Raw genomic sequence first — 24,709 nt, 5'->3', positions numbered from 1 at the left:
TCGTTCATTAGCATTTTGTAATTTTAGCATTCAGATCCTGTAGATATGTTTTTAGGTATATACCAAAGTATTTCATTTTCTTTGGAGCAATTGTAAATGGTACTCTATTTTAATTTCCATTTACATATGTTTGTTGTTATCTAGAAATACAACTCTCATTTGTTTGTGTCAATCCTATATCCTTACAACCTCGATGAAGTCTCATATTAATTCTATGAGGGTTTGTTATTGTTTTTTTCTGATAGATTCCTTGAGAATTTTTCCATAGTCAGGTCTTTTACAAATATGGCCTTCTGTTTTCTTCTTTTTCCATCTGTATACTTTTTATCTCTTTGCTTTACCTTACTGTGCTTGTTACAACTACCGGTACTCTGTCAGATAACCATACTGATGGCAGACATCCTTACAATTTTCCCAATTGTAGGGATAAAGTATTCAGTCATTCACCATAAGGATAACATTAGATGTAAGGGGTTTTTTAATATACTCTTTATAAAGTTGTGGAAATTCACTATTTTTAGATTGTTAAGAATTTGTTTGTTTTTCTGCCCCATGAGGGGAGGTGTTATTTAATTGTATCGGTTGCCTTTTCTGCATCCGCTGATATGATCATATGATTTTTGTTTTTTAGTCTGTTGATATAGTGGATTTCACTGACTGATTTTCAAATATTGAAACAATACCTAGAAAATACCTTTCAAACCTAAAAACCCCACAGCTTTGTCCTGGTGTATGATTCTTTTATTCATGCCTGGCTTTGATGCGCTAATAATTTCTTGAGGATTTTTTTGGTCAAAGTTCCTGAGAAATATTGATCTATGATTTTTCTATTTTTGTACTGACTTTGTCTAATTTTTGGAGTAGTAATACTGGCCTCATTAAATACACTGAGAAAGATTACCTCTTCTTTTGTTTTTCTGGAAGATATTGTATAAAATACTTGTTAATGCTTAAGATGTGTGGTAAAATTCTCCAGTGAAATCACTGGACCTGGGGATTTTGTGTGTGTGTTTGTGTATGTGGGAGGTTTTAAATTGCCAATTCAATTATTTACTGGTTATAGAAATATTTTGTTTATCTGTTTCCTATGTATGGCTTTGGTGGTGTGTGTTTAAGTAATTGGTCTATTTCATCTCAGTGGCATTTTGGCATGTATTTTCTTGCAGTCCTCGTGCCCTTTTAATGGCTACAGCAGCGGTAGTGAGATGCTGGTTCACTTCCGACACCGATGAGGTATGCCGTCCCTTCTTTGTCAGTCTTGCTAGAGATTTTTCAGTTTATTGCACATATCAAAGAACCAGCTTTTTCTTGCTTTGATTTTCTTTACTGTTTTCTTATTTTCAACTTTGTAGTGTTTTGCTCTTATTCTTTTCTCCCTTATACCTTGCTTTGGGTTTATCTTGCTCTTCTTTTTCTAATTTGTTGAGGAAAAAACTTATATTATCAATACGTGACCATTCCTTTTTCTACTGTAAGCATTTTAGTACTAAAATTTCCCTCTCGACACTGCTTAGTTGTATCTCACAACAATATGGTGAGTTTTCACGTTCATTACAGATATATGTATTTTTAAATTTTCCTTTAAGGCTTCCTGTTTGTTTTTTGAAAGTCTGTTAGTTACTTTACAAGTGTTTGGAGGTTTTGGTTTGTTTATTTTTTCTGTTGTCTGTCTGTTGAATTTTAGTTTGATTTTGCTTTGGTCAGAGCATATACCTTGTACAATTTCAATTTGTTTTTAATTTGTGAATGTTTGCGTCATGAGCCAGTATATTATGCTTGTAGGTGAATGTCCTTGGATACTTGAAAAAAAAATGTGTATTCTGTTGTTCTTGGGCGGACTGGTCCATAAATGTCATGGAGATCAGGTTGATTGATGCTGCGGTTCAGTTCTATATTTTGCTGATTTTTGGTCTAGTACTAGCAATAACTGATTGGAGCGTGTTGAATTCCTCCTTTACTGTTGTGGTTTTTGTCTTTCTCTTTCAGCTGTACCAGGGTTTGCTTCACATATTTTGAAGTTCTGTTGTTTGATGCCTATACATTTAGGATTGCTCTGCTTCTTGATAAGTGGATACTTTTATGATCACGTAGTGACTCTCTTTCTCCCTTGTAGATTTCTTTGCAATTAAGTTCACTTTCTCCGATATGATTTTTATCAATATTTGCATGACATATTTTCCATTCTTTTTATTTCAATCTACCTAAAAATTTATGCCTGTAACTGAACCACTTTGCTGTACACCTGAAACTGACACCACCTTGTAAATCAACTATACCCCAATATAAAATAAAAATTAAGTAAAAAAATAAAATCATTGGAAGTGGAAAAAAATTTGTTTGAAGTGAGTTTCTTGTAGAGACTATTTAGTTGGGTCATAAGGTGTGCTTTTGTTTGTTTGATTTTTTTTGTTTCCTCCATCTGCCTTGGGACTCAGTATTTTATTTGGTGTTTTTAGACTATTTACATTTAAAGTAGTGATTGATATGTTAGGGCTTTTGTCTGCTATATTTTTTTTCCTTTATTTTTTTTTTTTTCTGTGCTACTCGTTTCTTTTTTCCTGTTTTCTTCTTCTGGATTACTTGAACATTTTAAAGATTACATCATGATTTATTTATAGTGTCAATAGATTTTTCCCTGTTATACTTTTCTTAGGTTTGCTTGAGATATTACAATAAACCTATAGAACCTAGCCTACTGTTGTGGACTTTTTGCTTCTTCAAGTGAAACCCTGAAACCCTACTTCCATTTAGGATCCTTTATCCTCTGTACTTTATAAATATAATTGCTCAAATATTCCTCTCCATACATTAAGCATAACATGATACTGTGTGATTGTTGTTTCAACTACCAAATATGATTTCAGAAACTCATGAAGGAAAGGATAGTTCATTATATTCACCCGTATTTTAAACCATTCTATTTGTCCCAGTTCCTTAAGACTACCCAAGCCTTTTTGTGATGTATTACCTTTGTTTCCTGGAGTTTCTTTTTGCCATTACCTTAGGGTATGTGTGCTGTAGACTAAATCTGTTAGTTTTCCTCTGTCGGAGAAAGTTTCTCTTTTTCCTTCATCCTTAAAGGATAAATTTGCCAGATATAGAATTCATGTTTGACAGTAATGTTCTTGTCAACATGTGAGAATTGCTCTTGTATTTCCTTTGAGACTTCATGACTTTCAGATGAGAAATGTACTGTCATTCAAACTGGTGTTCTTCTACAGGTTATATGACATTACTGTCTGGTTTCTTTGAAGATATTTTTATTGTTTTCAGTTTAGTCATGATATTTCTTGTTGCAAGTGACTTTGGACCCATTCTATTTTAGGTTTGATCAGTTTCCAGAATCTAAATGTTTATGTCCTTCATCAATTTTGTGAGGATTTCCGTTGACTTTTTTCTGAATTAATGTGTATATATATATATATACATATATATATATGTATATATATATAATTTTTAAAATTTAAGATGATAAAAATATTTAATATGAGTTTCTACTCTCTTAACAAATTTTAATCATAAATTACATCACTGTTGACATCAGTATGTTTTACAGAAGGTCCTGGAGCTTATTATTCATCTTGCTTAACTGAAACTTTATGCCCATTAAATAGTACCTCCTCATTTCCCCCTGGCCAAGCCCCTGGCAAACACCATTCCACTTTTGGGTGGTATGCATTTGACGTTTAAATACTTCATAGAAATGGAGTCATGCGGTATTTGTCTTTCTGTGATGGGTCTGTTTCACTTATCATAATGTCCTCAAGGTGAATCATGTTGTCACGTATTGCATAACTTACTTCTTTTTTAAGGCTATCTAGCATTCCATAGAATACTTATACACCACGTTTTCTTATCCACTCTTCTGTGGATGTGGCCACTTAGGGTTTATTCACATCTTGGCTATTGTGGATAGTGCTGCAGTAAGCATAGCAGTGCCAATATCTCCTGCAGCTCCTGTGTCAGTTCTTTGGGGTAACTGCCCAGAATTGACATTGCTGGATCACAGGGAGTTCTGTTTTTCATTTTTACTATATTCTATAGCAGCCGTTTCATATGCTCTACCCAGTGACAGAGTACAACAGTTCCAGCTTCCCACACCCTCAACAGCACTCTTTGTCCTTTGTTCACATGATAATAGCCATCCTAACAGTCGTGAGGTGATATCTCACAAAAATAACATTTTGGTGTTACTTTGCATGTTTCTGGTAGCTAGTGATCTACCTGTTGGCCACTTGGATGTCTTCTTTGTTTGTGTCTTATCTAATTTCTTTTATCAATACGTTGTAGTTTTCAGAGTACAAGGTTCCCACCTCCTTGGTTAAATTTGTTCGTAGGTATTTTGTGTGTGTGTGATCTTGTAAATGGATTTGTTTTCTTAATTTCCCTTTCCTTACAAATAGTTCTCTGTAAGTAGAGAAATGCGACTCATTATTGAATGTTGATTATATATTCTGTAATATTATGGAGCTTGTCGTTAGATCTAAAACTTTGAGAGTTTTTGTGGAGTCTTTAGGTTTTGCTATCTATGAGATCATGTCATCTGCAAACAAAGATATTTTTACTTCTTTCTTTCCAATTTGGATGCCTTTTTATTTTTTTCTCTCTCCTTGTCGACTTGCTCTAGGTATAACTTCCCATCCTAGATTGAACAGAATTGGTGAGGTGGGCGTCCTTGCCTTGTTCCTGATCTTAGAGGAATAGTTTTCAGGATTCACTGTTGAATATGTTGTTAGCTGTGGGCTTCTCATATATGGCCTTTATTAGGTTGTGCTGATTTCATTCTATTCCTGGTTTGCTGAGAGTTTTTCTTTTGATAGATGCTGAAATTTGACAAATTCTTTCTCTGCATATATTGAGATGATCCTGTGATTTTGACTCTTTGTCCTGTTAATGTGTTTTATCACATTGATTTTTGAATGTTGAACCATTCTTGCATTGCAAGAATAATTTAACTTGGTCATGGTGTATGACCATTTTAAGGTGCTAGATTACACTGGATTTGGTTTACTAGTATTTCGTTGAACACTTTTCCATCTGTATTCATGAGGGATGTTAGCTCGTACTGTTCTTTCCATGTGGTTTTTGTATCAGAGTAATGCTGGCTGCATAAAATGACTTTGAAAGTGTTCCCCCCTCTTTTACTTTTTGGAAGCATTTGAGAAGGCTTGTGTTAGTTCTTACTTAAATGTTCTACAGAATTCCCCAGGGAAGCCATTTGGTATTGGGCTTCTCCCTATGAGGAGGTTTGTGATTACCGATTCAGTCTCCATACTAGTTATACGTCGGTTCGGATTTTCTATTTTTTCATGAGTCACTCTTCTTAGGTTTCATGTCGCTAAGAGTTTATCCATCCTCTATGGTATCTGGTTGTTGGCATATAATGTTCACATTATTTTCTTTTGAACCTTCTTATTATTGTGGCATGAGCTTTCATTTTTCTGATTTTATTTTTGAAACTTCTCTTTTTTTCTTAATCTAGATAGAGGTTTGTCAATTTTATTTATCATTTCAAAAGACCAACTCTTAGTTTTTTGATATTTTCTATTGTTTTTCCACTTATTATCATTTTATTCCTGGTCTATTCTTTGTTATGTTCTTTTTGCTCCTTTGAGCTTTCTTTGTTCTTCTGTTAGTTCTTTGAGATGTGAAGTTAGTTTATTAATTTGAGGTCTTTTTGATGTATTTTGTTTGTAGCTATACATTTACCTCTTTCCTCTGCTTTCACTGGATGCGATAAATTTTGGTATGTTGTGTTTTCTGTTTCATTTGTCTCAAGCTATTTTAAATTTCCTTTTTGATTCTTTTCTTTGATTCATTGTTGATCAAAAGTATGTTGTTAATTTCCACATAGCTGTGGGTTTTTTACTTATCCTTCTGCTATTCCTTTCTAGTTTCATTCCAAAACGTGTTCAGAAAGGACACCTTGTATGATTTAAATCTTCTTAAATTTGTTAAGAGTTGCTTTGTGACCAAACATATAATCTGTTGTGGGGAAAGCTTGTGTACACTTGAGTAGAATGTATATTCTGCTGCTTTTGAGGGGAATGTTCTGTATGTAGCTGCTGGGTAGATTTTGGCTATAATGTTATTTAAGTCCTCTTTTTTATTTCTTACTCATCTCCTGTCTGCTTCCTCTACTCATTACTGAAAGTGTGGTATTGAAGTCCCCTTCTCTTATTGTATTGCTGTCTGTATCTCTCCTCAGATTCTGTCAGTGTTTGCTGTGGGTATATTTAGATTCTCTAATGCTGAGGGTGTATATATTTATAATGGTTATCTTTCCCTGGTGGACTAGCCCTTTAATCATTACAAAATGTCCATCTTTGACTCCTGTGACTGCCTTGACTTTATGTCTATTCTGTCTGATGTAAGTATAGCTAGACCTGTGCCCGACACACAGTAGGCCAAACTATACCGAAACGTCGGAGTTTGGAGCAGAGAAAGGTTTATTGCAGGGCCGTGTAAAGAGACGGGTGGCTCCTGCCTTAAAAAACCTGAATTTCCCAAAGGCTGTCAGCAAAGCACTTTTAAAGGCAAGCTGAGGGAGGGGTGTAGTTAGTTGCTGCAGACTTCTTGGTGTTGGATTCAATGTTCTTGCAGCGTCCATGTATGTCAGGTCACGATGTTCCTGTAAACCTCCAACAAGACAAATGTTATTCTCTGTTCAGGTCAGGTCACAGTCAGGCTGTCCTGTACATTTCAAGCCATAGGCAACATTCTTTTACAAAAGGTGCAGAGCCAGCATGACTAAGCCCAGGCAAAAGAACACAAAGGTTAAAGTAAAAGGAACAGATCTAATATGGAGTCAGACGTGTTCTTGCCAATTAAAACACCTGCTCTCTTTCTGTTGCCATTTGTTTGGAATATTTTCCATCCCTTGAACTTCAGCCGCTATATGTCCTTCAATTTAAAGTGAAATTCCTGCAGACAGTATAGAGTTGAAACCTGCCCCCCACCTCCTTTCAGCCACTTGACATCTTTTGTTTGTGGAGTCTAAACATTTACATTTGAAGTGATTATTGATAGGGAAGTTATTTACTAATGCCTTTTTGTTACTTGTTTGATTGATTGATTGTAGTTCTTTTGTCTGTCTTTTCCTCTCGCTGTCTTTTCTTGTGTTTCATTGATTTTTTTTTTTTTTTTTTGGTTCCATGTGTATTGATTTCTTTGTCTTTTTCTGTTATGTAACCTTTACTGATATTTTCATTTTGGTTACCATGGGGCTTACATGAAATATCATACAGCTATAACAGTGTACTTTAAGCTGATAAAAACCTCAATACCATACAAAAAGTCAATTTTACTAATCCCCCTCATTACATTTTATGTTATCGGTATCACAGTTTACATTATTGCATATTGTGTAACTTTTAACATGATTTTAGTTACAGTTATTTTTATATACTATTGTCTCTTAACTTTTATTTTAGAATTAAAAGTGATTTAATCACTACCGATACAGTAACATAGTATTTGAAATTTCCTATGCATTTACCTTTCCCAATGACTTTCATTCTTTCTTTTGCTCTCATGTTGCTCTTTAGCACCGTTTCATTTCAAAGTGATGAATTCTCATTTGTATTTCTTGTAATGCAGATATAGTGGTGAGAAATACTTCAGCTTTTGTCTGGAAAAGTCTTTATCTCTCCATTTCTTAAGATTTTTTTTTGCAAGGGGAGCAGTTTTAGGTTGCCAGCAAAATTAAGACAATGGTATAGAGTTTTCCAAATATCCTCTGGAGCCACCTACGCGTAGCTCCTGTGTTTAATAAACTCCCCCAAGCACAGTGGTAGATTTGTTACAATTGAGGAACCTATGTGGGCACACTATAATCACCCAAAGTGCATGGTTCACATTTCAGTTCACTTCTGGTTTTGTATATTCTGTGGGACGGCACAAACATATAATGACATGTATCCATCGCTGTAGTATCATAGAGAGTATTTTAAGTGCCCTAAAAATCCTCTGTGTTCAGCCTATTCATCGTTCATTGCCACTGTAACCCTGGGCAACGTTTAACTTTCTCCATAGTTTTGCCTTTTCCAAATTGTTATGTCATTGGAATCATACAATATGCAGCCATTCAGGTTGGTTTCTTTCACTTAGTAATATGCATTCAATGTTCCTCCAAGTATTGGCGTGGCTTAGTAGCTAATTTCTTTTTCCCACTGAATAATAATCCATGGTTTGGATGCACTACAGTTTATGAATCCTTTCACCTACTTAAAGACATCTTGGTTGATTCCAATTTTTGACAGTGTTGAAAAAGTTGCTATAAAATGTACATTTGCAGGGTTTTTGTGTGGGTTTCAGTTTTCAGCTCCTTTGGGTAGATACCAAGGAGTGTGATTGCAGGCTGGATTGGATTGTAAGAGTATGTTTGGTTTTGTGAAATATCCCCAGGTTGTCTCGACTGGCTATCTCTACCATTTCGCATTCCCACCAGTAATGAATGAGTGTTCTGTTGCTCCACAAACATGCCAGCATCTGTTGTCAGTGCTCTAGATTTTGACCAAACCTATCTCATTGATGCTTCCATTCTTAAAATTTTTAATATTTCTTTTTTATTTTTCAGCTTTATTAGGTGACATTTACAGATAAGTTTTTATATATCTAAAATACAACATGATTAATTCACATTTTTATTCTCTGTAAAATGGTCACCACAATCAGGTTTATTAATACATACATCACCTCATATGATGAAATTTATTGTGGTAAGAACACTTAAGGTTGTTAAGGGAATATTCAAGTGTATAACACAGTATGTAACTACGTTAACTATAGTCACCATGCTGTATATTAGATTGCCAGAGCTTTTTCATCTTGTAAGTGAAGGCTTGTACCCTTTGAGGGCATCTCCTTATCTCCCCAAACTTCCAGCCCCTGGTAACCATCATTCTCCTCTGTTTCAAGGAATTTACGTTTTTGTTGTAAGATTCCACAAGTAAGTGAGATCATGAAGTGTTTCTATTTCTCTGTCTGGCTATTTTCACTTAGTATAATGTTCTCCAGACTAATCCTTCTCACACATGGGTGAATAATATTCATTCATATGTGTGATGTATATCATATGTCATTGGTTGTCTCACATATAGGATACATACCTTACATTTTCTTTACCCACTCATTCACTCTTGGACACTTAGATTGTTTCTATATCTAGGGTATCGTAAGTGCTGTAAATATGCCTTTAGTAATGTGGCGGTGAGTGAGGTGTGGGGTGAGAGAAAGTGTTTTATAGTCCTGTGATTAAGTCTCAGTTTTTTAGTGAGCCTATGCATCAGGGCTATGAACAAAAGTGTTTCTTGGTGGTTTGTTTTTGTTTTTGTTTTTTCCGCAAGTGCTACAGAATGGCTAGAGTGGGCTGGATTTGGGTATTTCCTTTCCTGAGGTCCGTTAGGCTCTGATAATACCCCAGCCAGTTCATCTCTATCTAGGTAGTTTCCCCTGAAGGCAGGCCCTGTGAAGAAGAACAGAGTGCACTGATGTCTTTCAAATTGAGTCCTTTCCCCCTTCCCTTGCCGGAGGCACAAGGACTTTTTCTCTGATATTGGCTGTGACATCTTGGTGAAACTCTTGAAGGTAAATCTCACAGTATTTTGGGGGTCTGTTCATGGGTTCTCTGGAGTTTTTATTTCTCAGAATTGTCCGCACTGATCTTGAAGCCTTTCATCAATCACAGTCAGGTTTTCCTGCCCTGGCACTGGTTCCAGCAGCACTTTGCACTACTGATTCTCTGCTCCAGTGAGCTGTGCCTCCCCATGTGCCCTCTCTCGTCCTGAGGGCCACGCTTTGCACTGTGTCCTCCCTTCTTTTACACATCCAGGAAGAGCTGTTGAGTTTTAAGTCTGTTCTGCTGTCTCTTGTTGTCAGGATGGAATGGCAACGTCCAACCTTCTGACATGGAGAACCAGAAACCAGAAGTCTCTTTTTCATTTCTGTAGTTTTGCAGTGTGTAAGATATTTAGTCAACTTTTTTTCCCCTCTCTCAACACTTTGAATATATCATCTCAGTCTCTTCTGGCTTGCAAGGCTTCTGCTAAAAAATCCACTGAAAGTCTTAAGGGTGTTTCATTACACATAAGTCACTTTTCTTCTGTTGCTTTCAAAATTCCCTGTCTACTTTTGACTTTTGACATTTCGATTGCAATATATCTCAGTGTGGATTTCTTTAGGGACATTTTATTTGGTGATTTTTTATCTTCTTGGCATGGATATCAATTTCCTTCTGTAAGTTTGGAAAGTTTTCAGCCAATATGTATTGAAAGTGCTTCCTGTTTTTTTAACTGAAATACATTCGACATATAACAGTGTATAGTTTTAAGGTGTACAATGTGTTGACTTGATCCATTTACATATTACAATATGATTACTGTCATCGTGTTAGCTAACATCTCTACTGCTTCACGTAATCATTCTTTCTTGCCCCCTCTTTTCCTTCTGGGACCCCCCCCTACTTTGTGTATTGTTCCTTTTGTTTGTGTTCCATAGGTCCCGTAAGATTTTATCAGTTTTTCACTGTCTTCTTTTTGCTCCTTTGAACCGTCTTTGAGTTAGTTAAGTCTTTCTCCTGCTTGATCTAATCTGCTGTTGAACCCTTCTGGTGAATTTTTTCAGTTCAGTTATTATTTGACAGTTCCACGATTTCTGTTTGGTACTTTTAATACTTTGTATCTCTTTTCTGAATTTCTCACTTGGTTCATGCATTGTTCTCCCAACTTCATTGAGCATCTTTATGGGAGTTATTTTAAATGTTTCATTAGGCAGGTTATTTAATGTCATTTCACTAGTGTCAGTTTCGGTCTATGTCTTGTTCCTTTGTTCAAAATGTCTTTTCCTTATGACTCATTTCACTCGACACTCTGTTTTGGTGTCTGCTCATTAGACAAAGCAGTCACATCACCCAGTCTTCATGACTGGCCATGTGCAGAAGGAAACGCCCACAGATCAGCCTGGCCAGTGATTTGCAATGACTTGGAGGTCCTCTACCAGCAGTTTCTCTCTCCAGGTAGAAGCAAGCCGCTGTGGTTTTTTCTGCTCTGTTTCTGCTGGGCAGTAGGGACGATCATTGTTGTCTGTCATCCCAGGCTGCCGCCCCTGTTCTCCCTCCGACAGCTAGACTGTGGGCGAGCCATCAGTGCTCCAGGATTGGTGAGACAAGTGCTGGCTCTTGGGGCAGAACCGGCGAAGTGGGAACACTGCCTTCAGTCGATCCACTATTACCTCCCCAGGGGAAGCAGAGAGGTGGGATTTTTCATCCCCTCACTCTGTGTTGAGTTTGGGCAAGCTGGGGAGGGAATCAAGCCACCACCTCCACTGTGGTTTGGGTGGCTAGACTGCCCTGAACCAATCAGAGCCCCGGGTCTGGTAAAACTGTTCCTTGGGTGTTCGTTCCCCTCGAAAACGCCGGGGCACTGGATGCTTGAACAACACCCTTTCTTCTCCTGGGTGAATCTGGGAGCTATAGGGTCTCTTCGTGATCTTATGGCAGTACTCTGGGGTAGAGTCTCTGGTGAAAGGGCACCCCAAATCTCCCTCCTGCCTTTGGTGCATCTGATTTTGCATCCTCTAAAGGTGTGCATGAGCCTGTCAATTAATTCCTGATTTCTCACAAAGGAAATTGGTCCATGAATTGCTACTCACTTGGTGTATTTGTTGGGAGATGGAAGGTCCAGGGTTTTCTAAACCAACTTCTTTCCAACCAGCGTTCAGCCTTTATTTCTTTGGATTTTTTTCTGCCCTACATTCTTTCTGCTCTCCTTATTGGATCCTGACATGTATTTTAAAACTTTGGGGAATGTTCCGCATGTCCTTGAGGCTCTATTCACTTTCTTAACTCATTTTTCTGGGTTTTATATATTGAGTGAATTCTACTGATCTTTCTCAAGTTCATTGATTCTATCCCTTGTCATCTCCACTCTACTTTTGAGCCTATCCAGTATGCATTGTTTTCTTTGTTTGTTTATTATATTTTTCACTTCTAATATTTTTATTTGTTCTTTTTAATGGTTTCTATTTCTTTTCTGATATTTCCTGTTCTTTCAGTTGTTTCAGGGTAATTTTTGATTGTGCATTGAACGAGTATTATCACAGCTGCTTTAAAATCCATCCGATAGCTCCAGATACGTGTGACTCATCTCAATATTGGCATCACTGGGTTGTTTTCTCCCATTATGTTGTGATATTCTTGGTTCTTGGTATAGTGTGTAGTTTTCTATTGTATCTTTGACATTGAAATCTTCTATTGTTGAAGTCTGTCAGCCAGTTTAAGTTCAGATTTAGTGTGGTCTGTTGTTCCAGTGACCATTTAGCTTTCTTGGGGCTTTCAATATTATTCTGTTTTGTTTCATTCTTCTGGCTCTGCTGGAGCTCACTGGCTTTCTGCCGGTGCAACCCATAGCAGGACAAGATTCTTTCCTGGGCCACCTTGTATTGCTAGGTGATGCTGGGTAATGAAGGACCCATAGAAGAGAGAGTATTTCCTCTGGCAGTTTCCCAGCCACTGGATATTGGTATGCTTCTCACTCTGCCTCTGCTAGTGCCCCTGAGTGGGGAATTTTTTTATCTTAGTCACTTTTTGCTGCTTAGAGTTGGGGGGGTTTGAGAATTATCTCATGAGGATCATTTTCTCTTATCAGTACAAGGCCAGGAGCTACAGAAACTGAGATGCTCTCTTCTGCAGGTTAGGGTTGGGACCTGGTTTGCATTCTACATCTTCGTGAAGGCTTGTGGCATAGTTTGCTGGCACCAGTGAAGGCAGAAATGGCTACTGCTGCTGCCTGGTGTGGAGCAGGGTATTCTCTGCCACTGTCCATGAGTGGGAGATAGGAGGTAATCCTAGTATTGAGACGAGTGAATGGTTACTGATGGAGATGTAAGTCTGGGCGCTAATGACGTATAAACACTTTCATACAAGAGAATGTGATGATACTAATGTTTTCATAGCCCAGGATTAGCAGAGGAACAGGACTGATTCTAGATATCAACAGATTTCTTAGGGAAGAGAAGGGAATATTCACTGAAAGAAAACATCCGGGGAGAAGCTGGGAAGACTAATGTGAAAGTCCATTGAGAGGAGAGTTTGAACTAGGGATGATCAACATGGTGAGATATTAGAGAGAAAATAGTGAGGAAGTGTCAGTTAAGATATTTGGGGCTAACTTAGAAAAAACAAACGAAATGTTCACAGTGGAAGTCAAAGTAATGCTGTTAATTACATTGAGGTAGCATTCATAGACTATATATTCAAGAAATGGGGCTGAGAAAGACAAGATGCAGATCAGAAAGTTGTTTATCAAAGATTTAGAATTATAGCAAAAATCATATGGGGGAGGATAGGAGTTGTGATTATAGGCAGAAGAGGGTCAAGTGGAAAAGATTGTAGGTAGATAAGAAGGAAGTGGAATATCTGGTGAATAACACTATGGAATGCCTAATTGTGAATGTTTGAAGATGTCCAGGAAGTAAGGATAAGACCAAACACTTCATGTTCTAATCATTACAAATGTATCTTTATATTACTCCTGTTTAGGGCCATTGCTTTTATCAAGGATATGCCACAGAGATTGCAAATTCGGTTGTGACACTTAGCACCTGCTCTGGACTCAGGTAATGGCATATTCCAGAGATGTACATGACTGAAATCTTGTGTACCCTTTTACTTTTAGAATCTTCTCGAAGGGTAGGTGGAAGACACAGAAAATAGACACTTTCATTATGTGTCTTCTCATCTGCTATCTTGGCCTGCTTGTCTTATCATTTTCCCTATTTGCTTTGTCTCTCTCCCAGGCTTGCAGTTATAAAATTTATTCAGAAAAAGCTGCCACTAGTATAAGAAATATCCACATTACTGAGCCACACTACAATTGCAATGACTCCTAAATGCCGTAATAGATAGAAGAAGGTAGAAAATTGGGTTTAAATGTTAATCCAAGGAAGATGGGATGATTCTTAGATATTAGACAACAAACGCCACTATCAAATTTCTATATAATGTTTTCACTTAATATTGATTTATGTTTATCATTGAGAAATCTATGTTTTAAATTTCTTTTTATGTATTTAAATATTCAGGGGATTATTGCAGTTGGAGAATGTCAGTTACGGAATTCAACCATTGGAATCTTCAGCTACATATGAACATCTGCTTTATCAGATAAAGGATAATGAAATTGATTTTCCCCCCATAGCAGGAAATAATCCTACAACCCAATTGGCAGATCAGTCCTACAAAATTCTTGTGAAATCAGAAGTAAGTAACCCCTTTTATGGGATCTTCATTTGTGCAACTTTTGATAAACATATTCACGTTGAAATTTGTTACATTTGGAAAACAAATTTAAACTGATGTTGATGATAAATAAACCTTCTCTTGTAAGGTATTTATTTAAAGTATTTTCTGTTTAGTCATATAATATTTAAAAATGTAATAGATATAAATATATAATCCAAAAATCAATATTCTCCCATATACTTAATTGCAAGTATTCTTATGCATATATGCACAGTTGCACTGTTACTGAATTTGCAACCTAATAATATAATGATACTCAAATTTGCTGATTCTGACTCTGTCATCAATTTTTCCAGTGCATTTTTTTTCTTTGTAAGGAAGTGTTATTTTGATAGAAAAGGTAAAAGTAGAAAAGAGGCAAGAAATCATCTGAAATGTCATTGTCTAGATATAGTGCTCTTAGAACTTTGGAGTATTTGTTCTAATTCTTTTACTGTATCTAGTTATAAAGGTTGATTTATAAAAGAAGATTTATTTAACAAAAAAATATCTAATCATATATGCTTCTTTGAAATTTCCCCTTAAAATTGCTGTTAAGAGGATAATGCACAGTTTCTTTTATCATTAAATTATGTTACATTTATTATTATTTTAAATTAACATTAGTTAATGTTGATTTAAAATTAAATGTATGCATAAGGAAAATAAGAAATTACCATAATACTGTTTTCTAGAGAAAATGTTGTGTGGAATTCAGGGCAATTATTTTAATTTGTACTCTTTCATGCTTTTTCATGAAATACATATATATATATTATATATATATAATATATAATATATATATTTTCATGCTATACATATATATATATATAAACTTAAAATATCTACTTTACAAAATTATGGCATATTCTGCATATTTGTATTTTTACTTTAATCCAGAAATGAACAGCAGTAATGTATCAAATTTTTGAGCAGTCACACTTTTTTTTATAAATACCTGTATCTAAGAATAGGCATATTTCCTAAGTTTTTTAGATATATATACATACTAAATTCCTCCTTAAGAGTGATTGCACAACTTTACATTTTGCCATCAGTGGTTAAGGAAATGAATCTCTGTCCACATATTCTCATGAAAATTAGATATCCTGTTTAGAGAAGCAGAACAAAATTGTAACGAATGAAACTTGAATTTAATTTTTGATGATCTCCATCTCACTGTTGCTTTAATATGCTTTTATTTATTTTGCCAAAGATGTTGGTACAAATACAGATTAGTAAAATTGCCCTTTCAGAAAGTCATAAAAATGATAAAATATAATCATATATAGAAATGAAAATTTCATTTTTAATGGAACTGAGATGTGACCCCTAACCCTATGCCATCTGCATATTGCAGTACAACACTGGACACAGTTGCAGACCATTTTCATAACTGAAATAGAGCAGTGTCACATGCAGTAAATTGGATAACTTTAAAGGATTCCATGAATACTCTTCTGTGGCAGTGGGCAAACCTGAAGGGATTGACATGCTTTGGGAAAGACAAAGAGCACTGCACTGGAAGCCATCCCCCTCCAGTGAATCAGCAATAAGAGGGATGGGAAGAGACAGAGATAGCATACAGTTCCAGCTGCCTTAGCTTGAAGTTCAGGTCGGTCAGGCTGTAGCCACAAGAATTTGGCCGAGTAACATCATCCTTCTGTGTTTAAATGTTCTCATCTGTAAAAATCCAATAATAAAAATAATCCCTAACTCACACAAATATTTTAAAGATTCCATAAATTTATAATTGAAAATGACTTAGCATATATGGGAAAAATAAGTGATCAATAAATATCGCTACTACTTCTATTAACATTTGCTCTCTCTAGTTTCTAATGTAGTAAAGCAAGGTAACTGGGACTAATTATGGAAAGTTTGGATACAAAACAAAATGCAATAATGAAATAAAAGAGACTAAAAGTTCAGAACCTAGAGGAAGCCAGGGATATCACTGCAGGAATGAATGGAAAGAATGGGTACTGACATGTTTGTGAATTAAATGATTGCTTTTCACCCTGAATTTGATAGGCTTAAATCTGTAGCTTTAGAGAAGCATGTTTTACAAGCACAAATAGACAAAGTGAATATCTTCAATATAACAGATATTTTAAAGAGAGAGAGAAAAATAAAATAAAATCTTATATTTTAGGCATGTTTTGACATTTATGAGAGGAAACACAAATAAACTCATAATCAAGGTGAAGGCCTTCATGATAACCAATGAAAAGTAGAACAAACAAAATACATAAAGGGCTTACCTGTTAAAGACATATTGGACACATGCATTTACCCTGCCCCTTCCTTAAACCCCACTAAAGCGAAAAGGAGTTTTTAACATGGCGTTAACATACACACACAAACAGAACAGAAGAATAGTAATAACACTGGAAGTTGAATAGCAGATAGACAGCTGATTCAGCCACTAAAAAGCTGAATCCTTAACTGGCAATTGGGATAGGCTATAGGAAACTTGATACACACTACAGAACTACTCAAATGTTTTTGGAACTGCAAGTCCAAATACCTTAGGAAATGATATTAAGGGTGGGCCTAGGAAGAGAAGTGGTTGAAAATAAGTTGTATAAGTATGTATAAAACCTGATTTCGTCTCCTAATCGATTGTTTCTGTTGTAAATTAAACTTGGCACACTAGATATTGGGAAACAGGTTTACACAATCCAAGATGTTCATTAGAACCCAGGAGGGAATGAAACCACCCAAAAGAATCAAAACTAACCATGTTGACAGCAGGGTGTTCCCAGCAAACAACCCAGACAATTTAATCTCTGTGAAGAGAGCAGGCCATAAGCTCCATATGTGGTCATAGATGTTGGAATAAGCTGTCAGATGCTCAATGCCTGATACAAAGGGGCACTAGACATGTGATGAAACAATTGAATATGGTAGATAGAGACATGGAAAAATTCAAAGTGCTAAAGCCTGAGGTCCCAAGGAATAGAGAGAGTGAAGAAAACAAAATGACAATATCCTCAGAGAGGTAGGAGAAAATATTTCACCACAAAATAAGAACAGAGTGCTATTGAAAAAATAACACTCAGCAGATAACAGTTCTTGGAAGGTAAAAGCATGCTGAACCTATGTAAAAGCTCAAAAGAAAGTTCACAAGATAAAATTCCAGAAATCACACAAAAACTAAAATATAAACAAAAACGACAGGGAAATTTGAGAGAGAAGAAATTCAATTAAAATAACAATATGGATGATGCATAGTTCTGAGTTCTGGTACAAATAAACATAGAAAATTGTGTTGAGTAAATCACAAAACAATCCACGAAAAATTCTCAGAATGATTTAAGTGGAGGTTCTGGACCAATATTAAAAAAAATCTGGTTTCTTATATATAAAGAAGATGCAGAATGGCATGGTCTTACCTAGTAACAATATTGGAGGTTGAAAGGCGATACAACAGTTACTTAAAAGGAGGAAAAGTGATTTCCAGCCTATAATTCTATACCCAGTCAGAACTATAAAATTGAGATTTTTTTTGGTTGAAGCCATTTCTTTCCTCCCTATTGTGAATTGTCCTTCCTAATGTGTGAAACGAACCACACTTTTTAAAAAAAGAGACTCTAATCTCATCCTGAATGAAAGTAATAGCCAGCCACAATCACAACCAAATTCATAAGGGGTAGTTGCCAAATACAGTGAACTTTCAGTCAGATCAAAAGATGGAACAACTATGTACGCTTCCTCAAACTGTATTCCTCTTGAGAACCACTATTAGGTCAAATACCACTAGATTTTGAAGCAACCAATTCCCGACTGTCAGTGGCTTAACATCACATATGTGCTTTGCTCAGGCGAAGACCGAGGTGGATGAAACTGCTGGTTGTTTCCCTTTCTAGCTTCAACATGGGGCCCCAAACTGTCCCCCACTAGTTTTTGAATCTAGACAGGAGTTAAGGGAAAAGAGTGTCTATATCATCCCCTCCTTGATGCTGCTGGCCCTGGACAGCTATCTCTCACAGACATCTCTCTTGGAGAAGGAGCAAACATCATTCTTGGATAATTGGCCATTTCTTATAAAGCAAGTATAGCAACTGCCGGGCCATTACTATCCATGGCCTTTTAGGAATGGGGCCACACAGCAGGAGGTGAGCAGTGAGTAAGCGAAGCTCCATCTGTATTTACAGCCGCTCCCCATCGCTCACATTTCTGCCTGAGCTCCTCCTCCTGTCATATTGGTGGTGACATCAGATTCTCATAGGAGTGTGAACCCTACTGTGAACTGCACATGCGAGGGAGGGATCTAGGTTGTATTCTCCTTATGAGAATCTAATGCCTGATGATCTGAGGAGGAGCTGAGGTGGTGATGCTAGCGCTGGGGAGCAGCTGCAAATACAGATTATCACTAGCAGAGAGGTTTGACGGCACAGAGACCATCATAAATCAATTGCTTGTAGACTCATATCAAAACCCGATCAGTGAGTGGCAAGTGAAAACAAGCTCAGGGCTCCCACTGATTCTGCATTCTAGTGAGTTGTATGATTATTTCATTATATATTACAGAGGAATAATAACAGAAATAAAGTACACAATAAATGCAATGTGCTTGAATCATCTGAAACCATCCCCACACCCCAGTCCATGGAAAGCTTGTCTTCCATGAAACCAGTCCCTGGTCCAAAAAGGTTGGGGACTGCTGAATTATAGTATAAGTCACCTATCCCCACCATCTGTTTAACAAAAGTTTGACACAAAAGAAATGAATGTATTCTAAAAGAAGAAGACTCCAAAAGGAATAAACATGAGGCATAAGAATGAATATAAATATAGCATATAAGACATATACAGGATCCAAAGTGAGTTAAAAAACCATATTGATGTTGTTATATATTCATGGTCTGCCTCCCAGGTGCCACCTATTGTTCTGAGAGCTTTATAGTATACCCTGTCTTTCCAGTTCTTTCTACAGTTCTGAGAGTGAGGACCATTGTCCCTCTCTTCAGATAGGAAGCAGAGACCTAGAGAGTTTAAATCATTATCCTAGGAAATCCTCCAGTAAGTTACAGCTTTAAAATTCTAACCTAAATAATACAACCCCAGAGATAACGTTCTTTAGCACTCACATGTCTACCCTTACACAGTCTGTTTATTAAAGATCCTGGAGGTGCTCAAGAAATAAACGTAAGAGAAAAATAAAGCCATTTTTAAAATGAAAGACATTGACAATAGAACGAGTGAATAACAGAATAGACACTGTGCTAAAACCCCAAGGTGATGTTATAGTCAGGGTTAAAGAAATAGAGAAAGCAATGACGTAAAAATGATGGCAGAGAAAACCAAAACTGTGTAATGGTTAATTTTATGTATCAACTTCCCTGGGCCACAGTGCCCAGATGGTTAGTCATATTTTCTGGGTGTTTCTGTGAGGGTGTTTTTGATAAGATTAAGAACTATATCAGTGGAGTTTGTGTAAAGCAGATGGTCCTCCAGAATGTGGGTAGACCTCATCCAATAGGTTGAAGTCCTAAATATAAGAAAAGGATGTAACTTCCCCTGAGTAAGACAGGACTCTCTAGCCGACAGCTCTCCAACTGGAACTGGAGCATCAACTCTCTCCATGTCTCCATGCCGCTAACCAGCCAGCCTCCATAACCATATGAGCCAATTACTTGTAATACATCTAATTATAATAAGTATATGAAATGTGTAAATATACACACATATACTATTGGTTCTGTTTCTCTGGGGAACCCTGACTAATAGAGTGTGAAAGATTGCTAATGGAAACTCAGGATAACAATATTGTCATTCATGAATAAAATCACAACCAAAGTATTCCAACTTATAAAGGAAGAAAACTCTGTTGAAATAAAGAAGTCCTGAACTTGAAAATTTTCAAATTACAAAAAAATCCTTATGAAAACCGGTGACACCAAGATACAATGTATTTTGGACTTTATCAATAAATAATGAATAATGCTATAGGCATCTTGGCCTCAAAGAAAGTCACCGACAAAGGTAGAAAAACTCAGACTGGAATTAGCCTTTGCCAAAATGTAGTGCTTGTAAGATAGTCAGAATGTCTAACTAGGGAGTAGAGAAAATGGCTTCTCCAGGGAGGTACACAATATCCCAGCAATTTGTTATCCGGTCAAGTTGCCATTATACTCCAAAAACGTGTGCTTTTTCAAAGACTTTGAGACAGTATTACATAAGTCAGTAAAGAAAACAGGAATTGAATGAATTTAACAGATTTTGGTAGAAAACCACAGAATCATGGCAATAGTTTCAGAAATACCATTTGGCAACATTCAGTACACATTCATGGTAAATAGTAGGAATAGAAAACTTCCTTGATCTCATAAAGAGCATCTATTAACGTATCGTTAGCTTTACGTTTAGTTAACGTAAAGAATGTAAATAACTGAATGCTTTGCTCCTGTTATGGACTGCAGGCTTGTGTTCCCCCAAAATTCATGTTTTGAAACCTTAACTTTCAATAGGACGGTATTAGGAGTTGAAGCCTTTGGAAAGTAATTAGGGTTAGATTATGTATGAGGGTGGGGCCCTCATGGTGGGATTAATGCTCTTATACAAAAAGGAAGAGGCACGGGATCCCTCTCTCTGCTCTCCATCACATGAGTGTACAGGAGATCTGCAAAGTAGGAAGAGTGGTGTCACCAGCCATCACATCTCCTGGTGTGTTGATCTTGAAGTTTCCAGCCTCTAGAAATGTCAGAAATACATGTTTGTGGTTTAAGCCACCTAGTCTATGGTATAGTTGTTATAGCCCCAAACTGAAGAAAACCACCCCTCAGATTAGGGATAATGCAAGGTTGTTTGCCTTCACTACTTCCAGTCAACATTTTACTAGAGTTCTTAGGTAGTGCAAAAGGACAAAGAATAATAATAAAGGGTATAAATTTTTGAAAGGAAAAATAACCCTATTTCTTTAGTGATCTAACTCTCTACATAGAAAGTCCTAAAGAACCTCCATTAAGGCAATCCGGACTAATTAAGAGAGTCTAGCAAAGTCACAGGGAAAAAGAAAGATAAGATATTCATTTTCCCCCAATTGACCTGTAGATTCAGTGTAATCCCAATCAAAATTCCAGAAGACATTTTGTAGAAATTGATTCTCAAATTCATAAGGAGATGCAAATACCTAGAAGAGTCAAAGAGTTTTGAAAATTGAAAAAAAGAACAAGGTGAAGGACTTACATTGCTTTTTCTTAAGCGGCCAGATAGTAAATATTTCAGGCTTGTGGGGCATATGTTCTGTTGCAGCTACTTCACTCACCCTTTGCAGCGTGAAATCAGCATAGACAAACTATAAACAAATGGGGGTGGCTGTGTTCCAATAAAATATTTTTTTACAGACAGGTGGTTATACCATGGGCCGTCTTTTGCTGACCCCTGCTGTGGAGAAACATGTCGTGTTTTTGGTATAAGGGTAGGCGTATAGGACAGTGGAGCACAATAGATGAGAAGTACACCCAAGTGCTCTTGCCAAAATTATTATCCACAAAGGTGCTAAGGCCTTTGAAAAGTAAAGAATGATCTCTTCATCAAATGATGCAAGAAGATTGGATTTCCACGTGGAATAAAATGGGAATTGACCCTTATTCCAAAAACATGAATTAGAGCATAGTCAAGGCTAAACATAAAATTTCTAGTAGGGGACTTGGAGAAACCACATTAATGAGCCATAAGCCTGTGAAGAGATGTTCAACATCATTAATCACCCAAGAACTGCGAATTAAAACCTCAGTGAGATCTCGGTACAGACTGACAAGAATGCATGCAATGCAAAAGATTGACAATACCAAATACAGGCAAGAATGTGGAGCAATTGACATTCTTATTAGTTCTTGGAGAAAAAGCAGAATGATCAAACTACTTTAGAAAGTAATCTGGAACTTTTGTACTACTCTACACATATACAAGTATCATGTGGATCAGGTTTTCCAATTCTAAGTAACCAAGAAAGAATGAAAGACTATAACTGCCCAAAGACCTGTACATGGATATTCATAGCCACTATATTTACAATAGCTAAGATGATTAAATAATCCAAAGGATCATCAACAGTTAAATGTATAAACAAACTGTTTTGTGTTTCTAAAATGGCACACTTCGTAGCAATAAAAACAAATGGATCACTAATAATCACAGCAACACAGATGTGTGCTGAGTGAAAGAAGCCAGATATAGAAGAAGACATGCAATATGATTCCATTTGTGTGAAATTCTAGGGTAAGTTATTGTAACCTATGGTGAGAGAAAGCAGATCACTGGTTGCCTTGAGACTTGTAGGCTATTAACTTGGAAGAGGGTGATGGAAACATTATTTATTTTAGTGATGGAAATGGTTGCATGGGTGTAAATATTGCTACCAGTTCATGTAACTTTATTCTTAAAATAGATGCATTTTATTGAGGGTAGGCCACAATAAAGTTAATATAAATAATTACAAGTACAAAAATGATGATAAAATAGAGGTAACGTTAGGGGGAAAGTTGATGGGAATTTGTTTAGCTTGAAGGTTGGGGTGAGGGACCAAGAGGAAGGTTTTCAGAGGAAGGAAAAAGGATTCTCCCTCATTTCAGTAACTTTTTTGAGGATTCTAATTCTCAAGAATATAAGGTGAAAGCTTCTGATTTGTTCCTAAAATTTTCATACAGAATCTCACCAGCTTATTTACTCAGTGGGCATCAATCCTCTTATTTCTCTAATATCTATAGCTTTATGTATTTGTATATGTATCTACCACCTAACTATCTATCTACCTATATCTCTCTATCTATCTTTCTGTCTGTGTATCTATCTATAACTCTGTATGTGTGTGTGTGTCTGTATGTATATAATTATATAATGTACATGATAATTACAAACAATGTAAAAATTTTTAAATGTTTTATTTAATTCATGTTCTCTGTTTTGCAGAGAAATTCTGGTGTGCTGTTGAAAAGAGTTCTGAAAATACAAGTCATTATGGATAAAGCCTTGGTATGCATTATTGATATATTTCATTGTATCTTTTTTGTATTTAAATTGAAAGGGGATATGTAAAAGAATCTTTATTTGCAATGCAGATATACGTCACTCTGTTCAAAATCTGTATCTCAGTATAGCAGTACATAAAAAATGTTGTCAATTGCCTTTCCATTGGCATGGGGGAATCAATACCAATATTTAATAGAAAGAATGTAAAACTTCATATATAAGGGAGGATTGTATTGCACTGTAATCTATTGGATTATAACTAGTTGCATATACTTCTGGATCCACCCAAAATTGTGGTGAAACTCTTCCTTAAATCAATTTCCATTTTAAAATAAGCTATTTCATTTATTACTCAATTGAAATCCTTTTATTAAATATTATCTTTTATAAGATGATTTTATGCTGTGTAATTGCTTGGGTTCTCTGTTGGAAATTCCATTTTTAAAAAATAGGAAGAATAATTCATAGGAACATATTTGATTATGGAACTTTTTGTTTATACAATTAGTTTTAGCAAAAACTTATGGGCAGGCAGCAAGTTAACGAAAAAACTTGCTTTGTCCGTTATCACTAGTAATTTTGTATAAGTCTCTCAATGAGTTTCATGATGTTCTAGATTTTTGGCATAAAAGGAAATATTCAGATCTTTAAATAGTTTTTATAAAAGTATTAACAGGACATAATGATATGACACTAGCTCTGGGACCCCTGGGTCCTGCAACCAGACTCCAGGACCCAGCCCTGCCTACCAATAGACTGGCAGGAACCCCAGGACTTGGCTTCACCCACCAGTGGGAGGGCTACAGCCCTGGAGTCTTCTGGACCTTGACTCCATACAGCAGCGAGCCAGCGCTATCCCCAGAGCCCCCTGGAGTTTCACAGTCAGCTGCCTTATGACCTGGTCCTGACAACCAGCAGCTGGCAGCCTGTGCCTGAGGCAGCACTGGCAACCACCTGAACCAGGGGCCAAGCAAACCCACCAGACTTCCCACATAGTCAGCCTGCCACAACAGGAAGACCCACACAGCCCACATTGGGGAACCACCTGAGTCTATACCACAGGTGAAGAGAGTGGAGAATGCTGCTGGAACACACAGGAGGTCTCCTGCAAAAGGCCACTCTCCAGCATTAGGAAACACAACCAACTTATCAGGTACATAAACATACAAATACTAACTTAGGCAAAATGAGGCTACAGAGGAACATGTTCCAGATGAAGGAACAAGATCAAAGCCCACAAGAAGATCTAAGTGAAGTGGAGATAGGCAACCTACTTGAGAAAGAGGTCATGGTAGTGCTCGTAAAGACTATCAAAGAACTTGGCAGGAGAATGGATGCACAGAGCAAGAGCAATGTTAGAAATTTTAAGCAAAGAGTTAGAAAATATAAAGAATGACCAAACATAGATGAAGAATACAATAGCTGAAATGAAAAATACACTAGAAGGAATCA

The 24,709-nt window shown here is 36.5% G+C and overlaps 1 protein-coding gene across 1 annotated transcript in view; it reads left to right on the top strand.

Annotated features, from left to right (window-relative positions):
- The window catches only part of LOC309977500 (A disintegrin and metallopeptidase domain 3-like), a gene marked incomplete at both ends in the record, with an annotated part of 119,142 nt that overhangs the window by 18,992 nt on the left and 75,441 nt on the right, over positions 1 to 24,709 (top strand). Inside the window, 3 exons of the mRNA XM_082863615.1 lie at positions 13,538 to 13,614; positions 14,080 to 14,257; positions 23,198 to 23,260. Of these exons, the coding sequence (XP_082719741.1) occupies positions 13,538 to 13,614; positions 14,080 to 14,257; positions 23,198 to 23,260 (318 nt within the window). The remainder of the gene's footprint in view (positions 1 to 13,537; positions 13,615 to 14,079; positions 14,258 to 23,197; positions 23,261 to 24,709) is intronic.

This window comes from Leucopleurus acutus, assembly GCF_964270905.1.
Source record: "Leucopleurus acutus genome assembly, chromosome: 21".
Taxonomy (NCBI): Eukaryota; Metazoa; Chordata; class Mammalia; order Artiodactyla; family Delphinidae; genus Leucopleurus; species Leucopleurus acutus.
The sequence above is the reverse complement of the archived record's forward strand: the minus strand, read 5'-3'. Positions and strand labels throughout refer to the sequence as shown.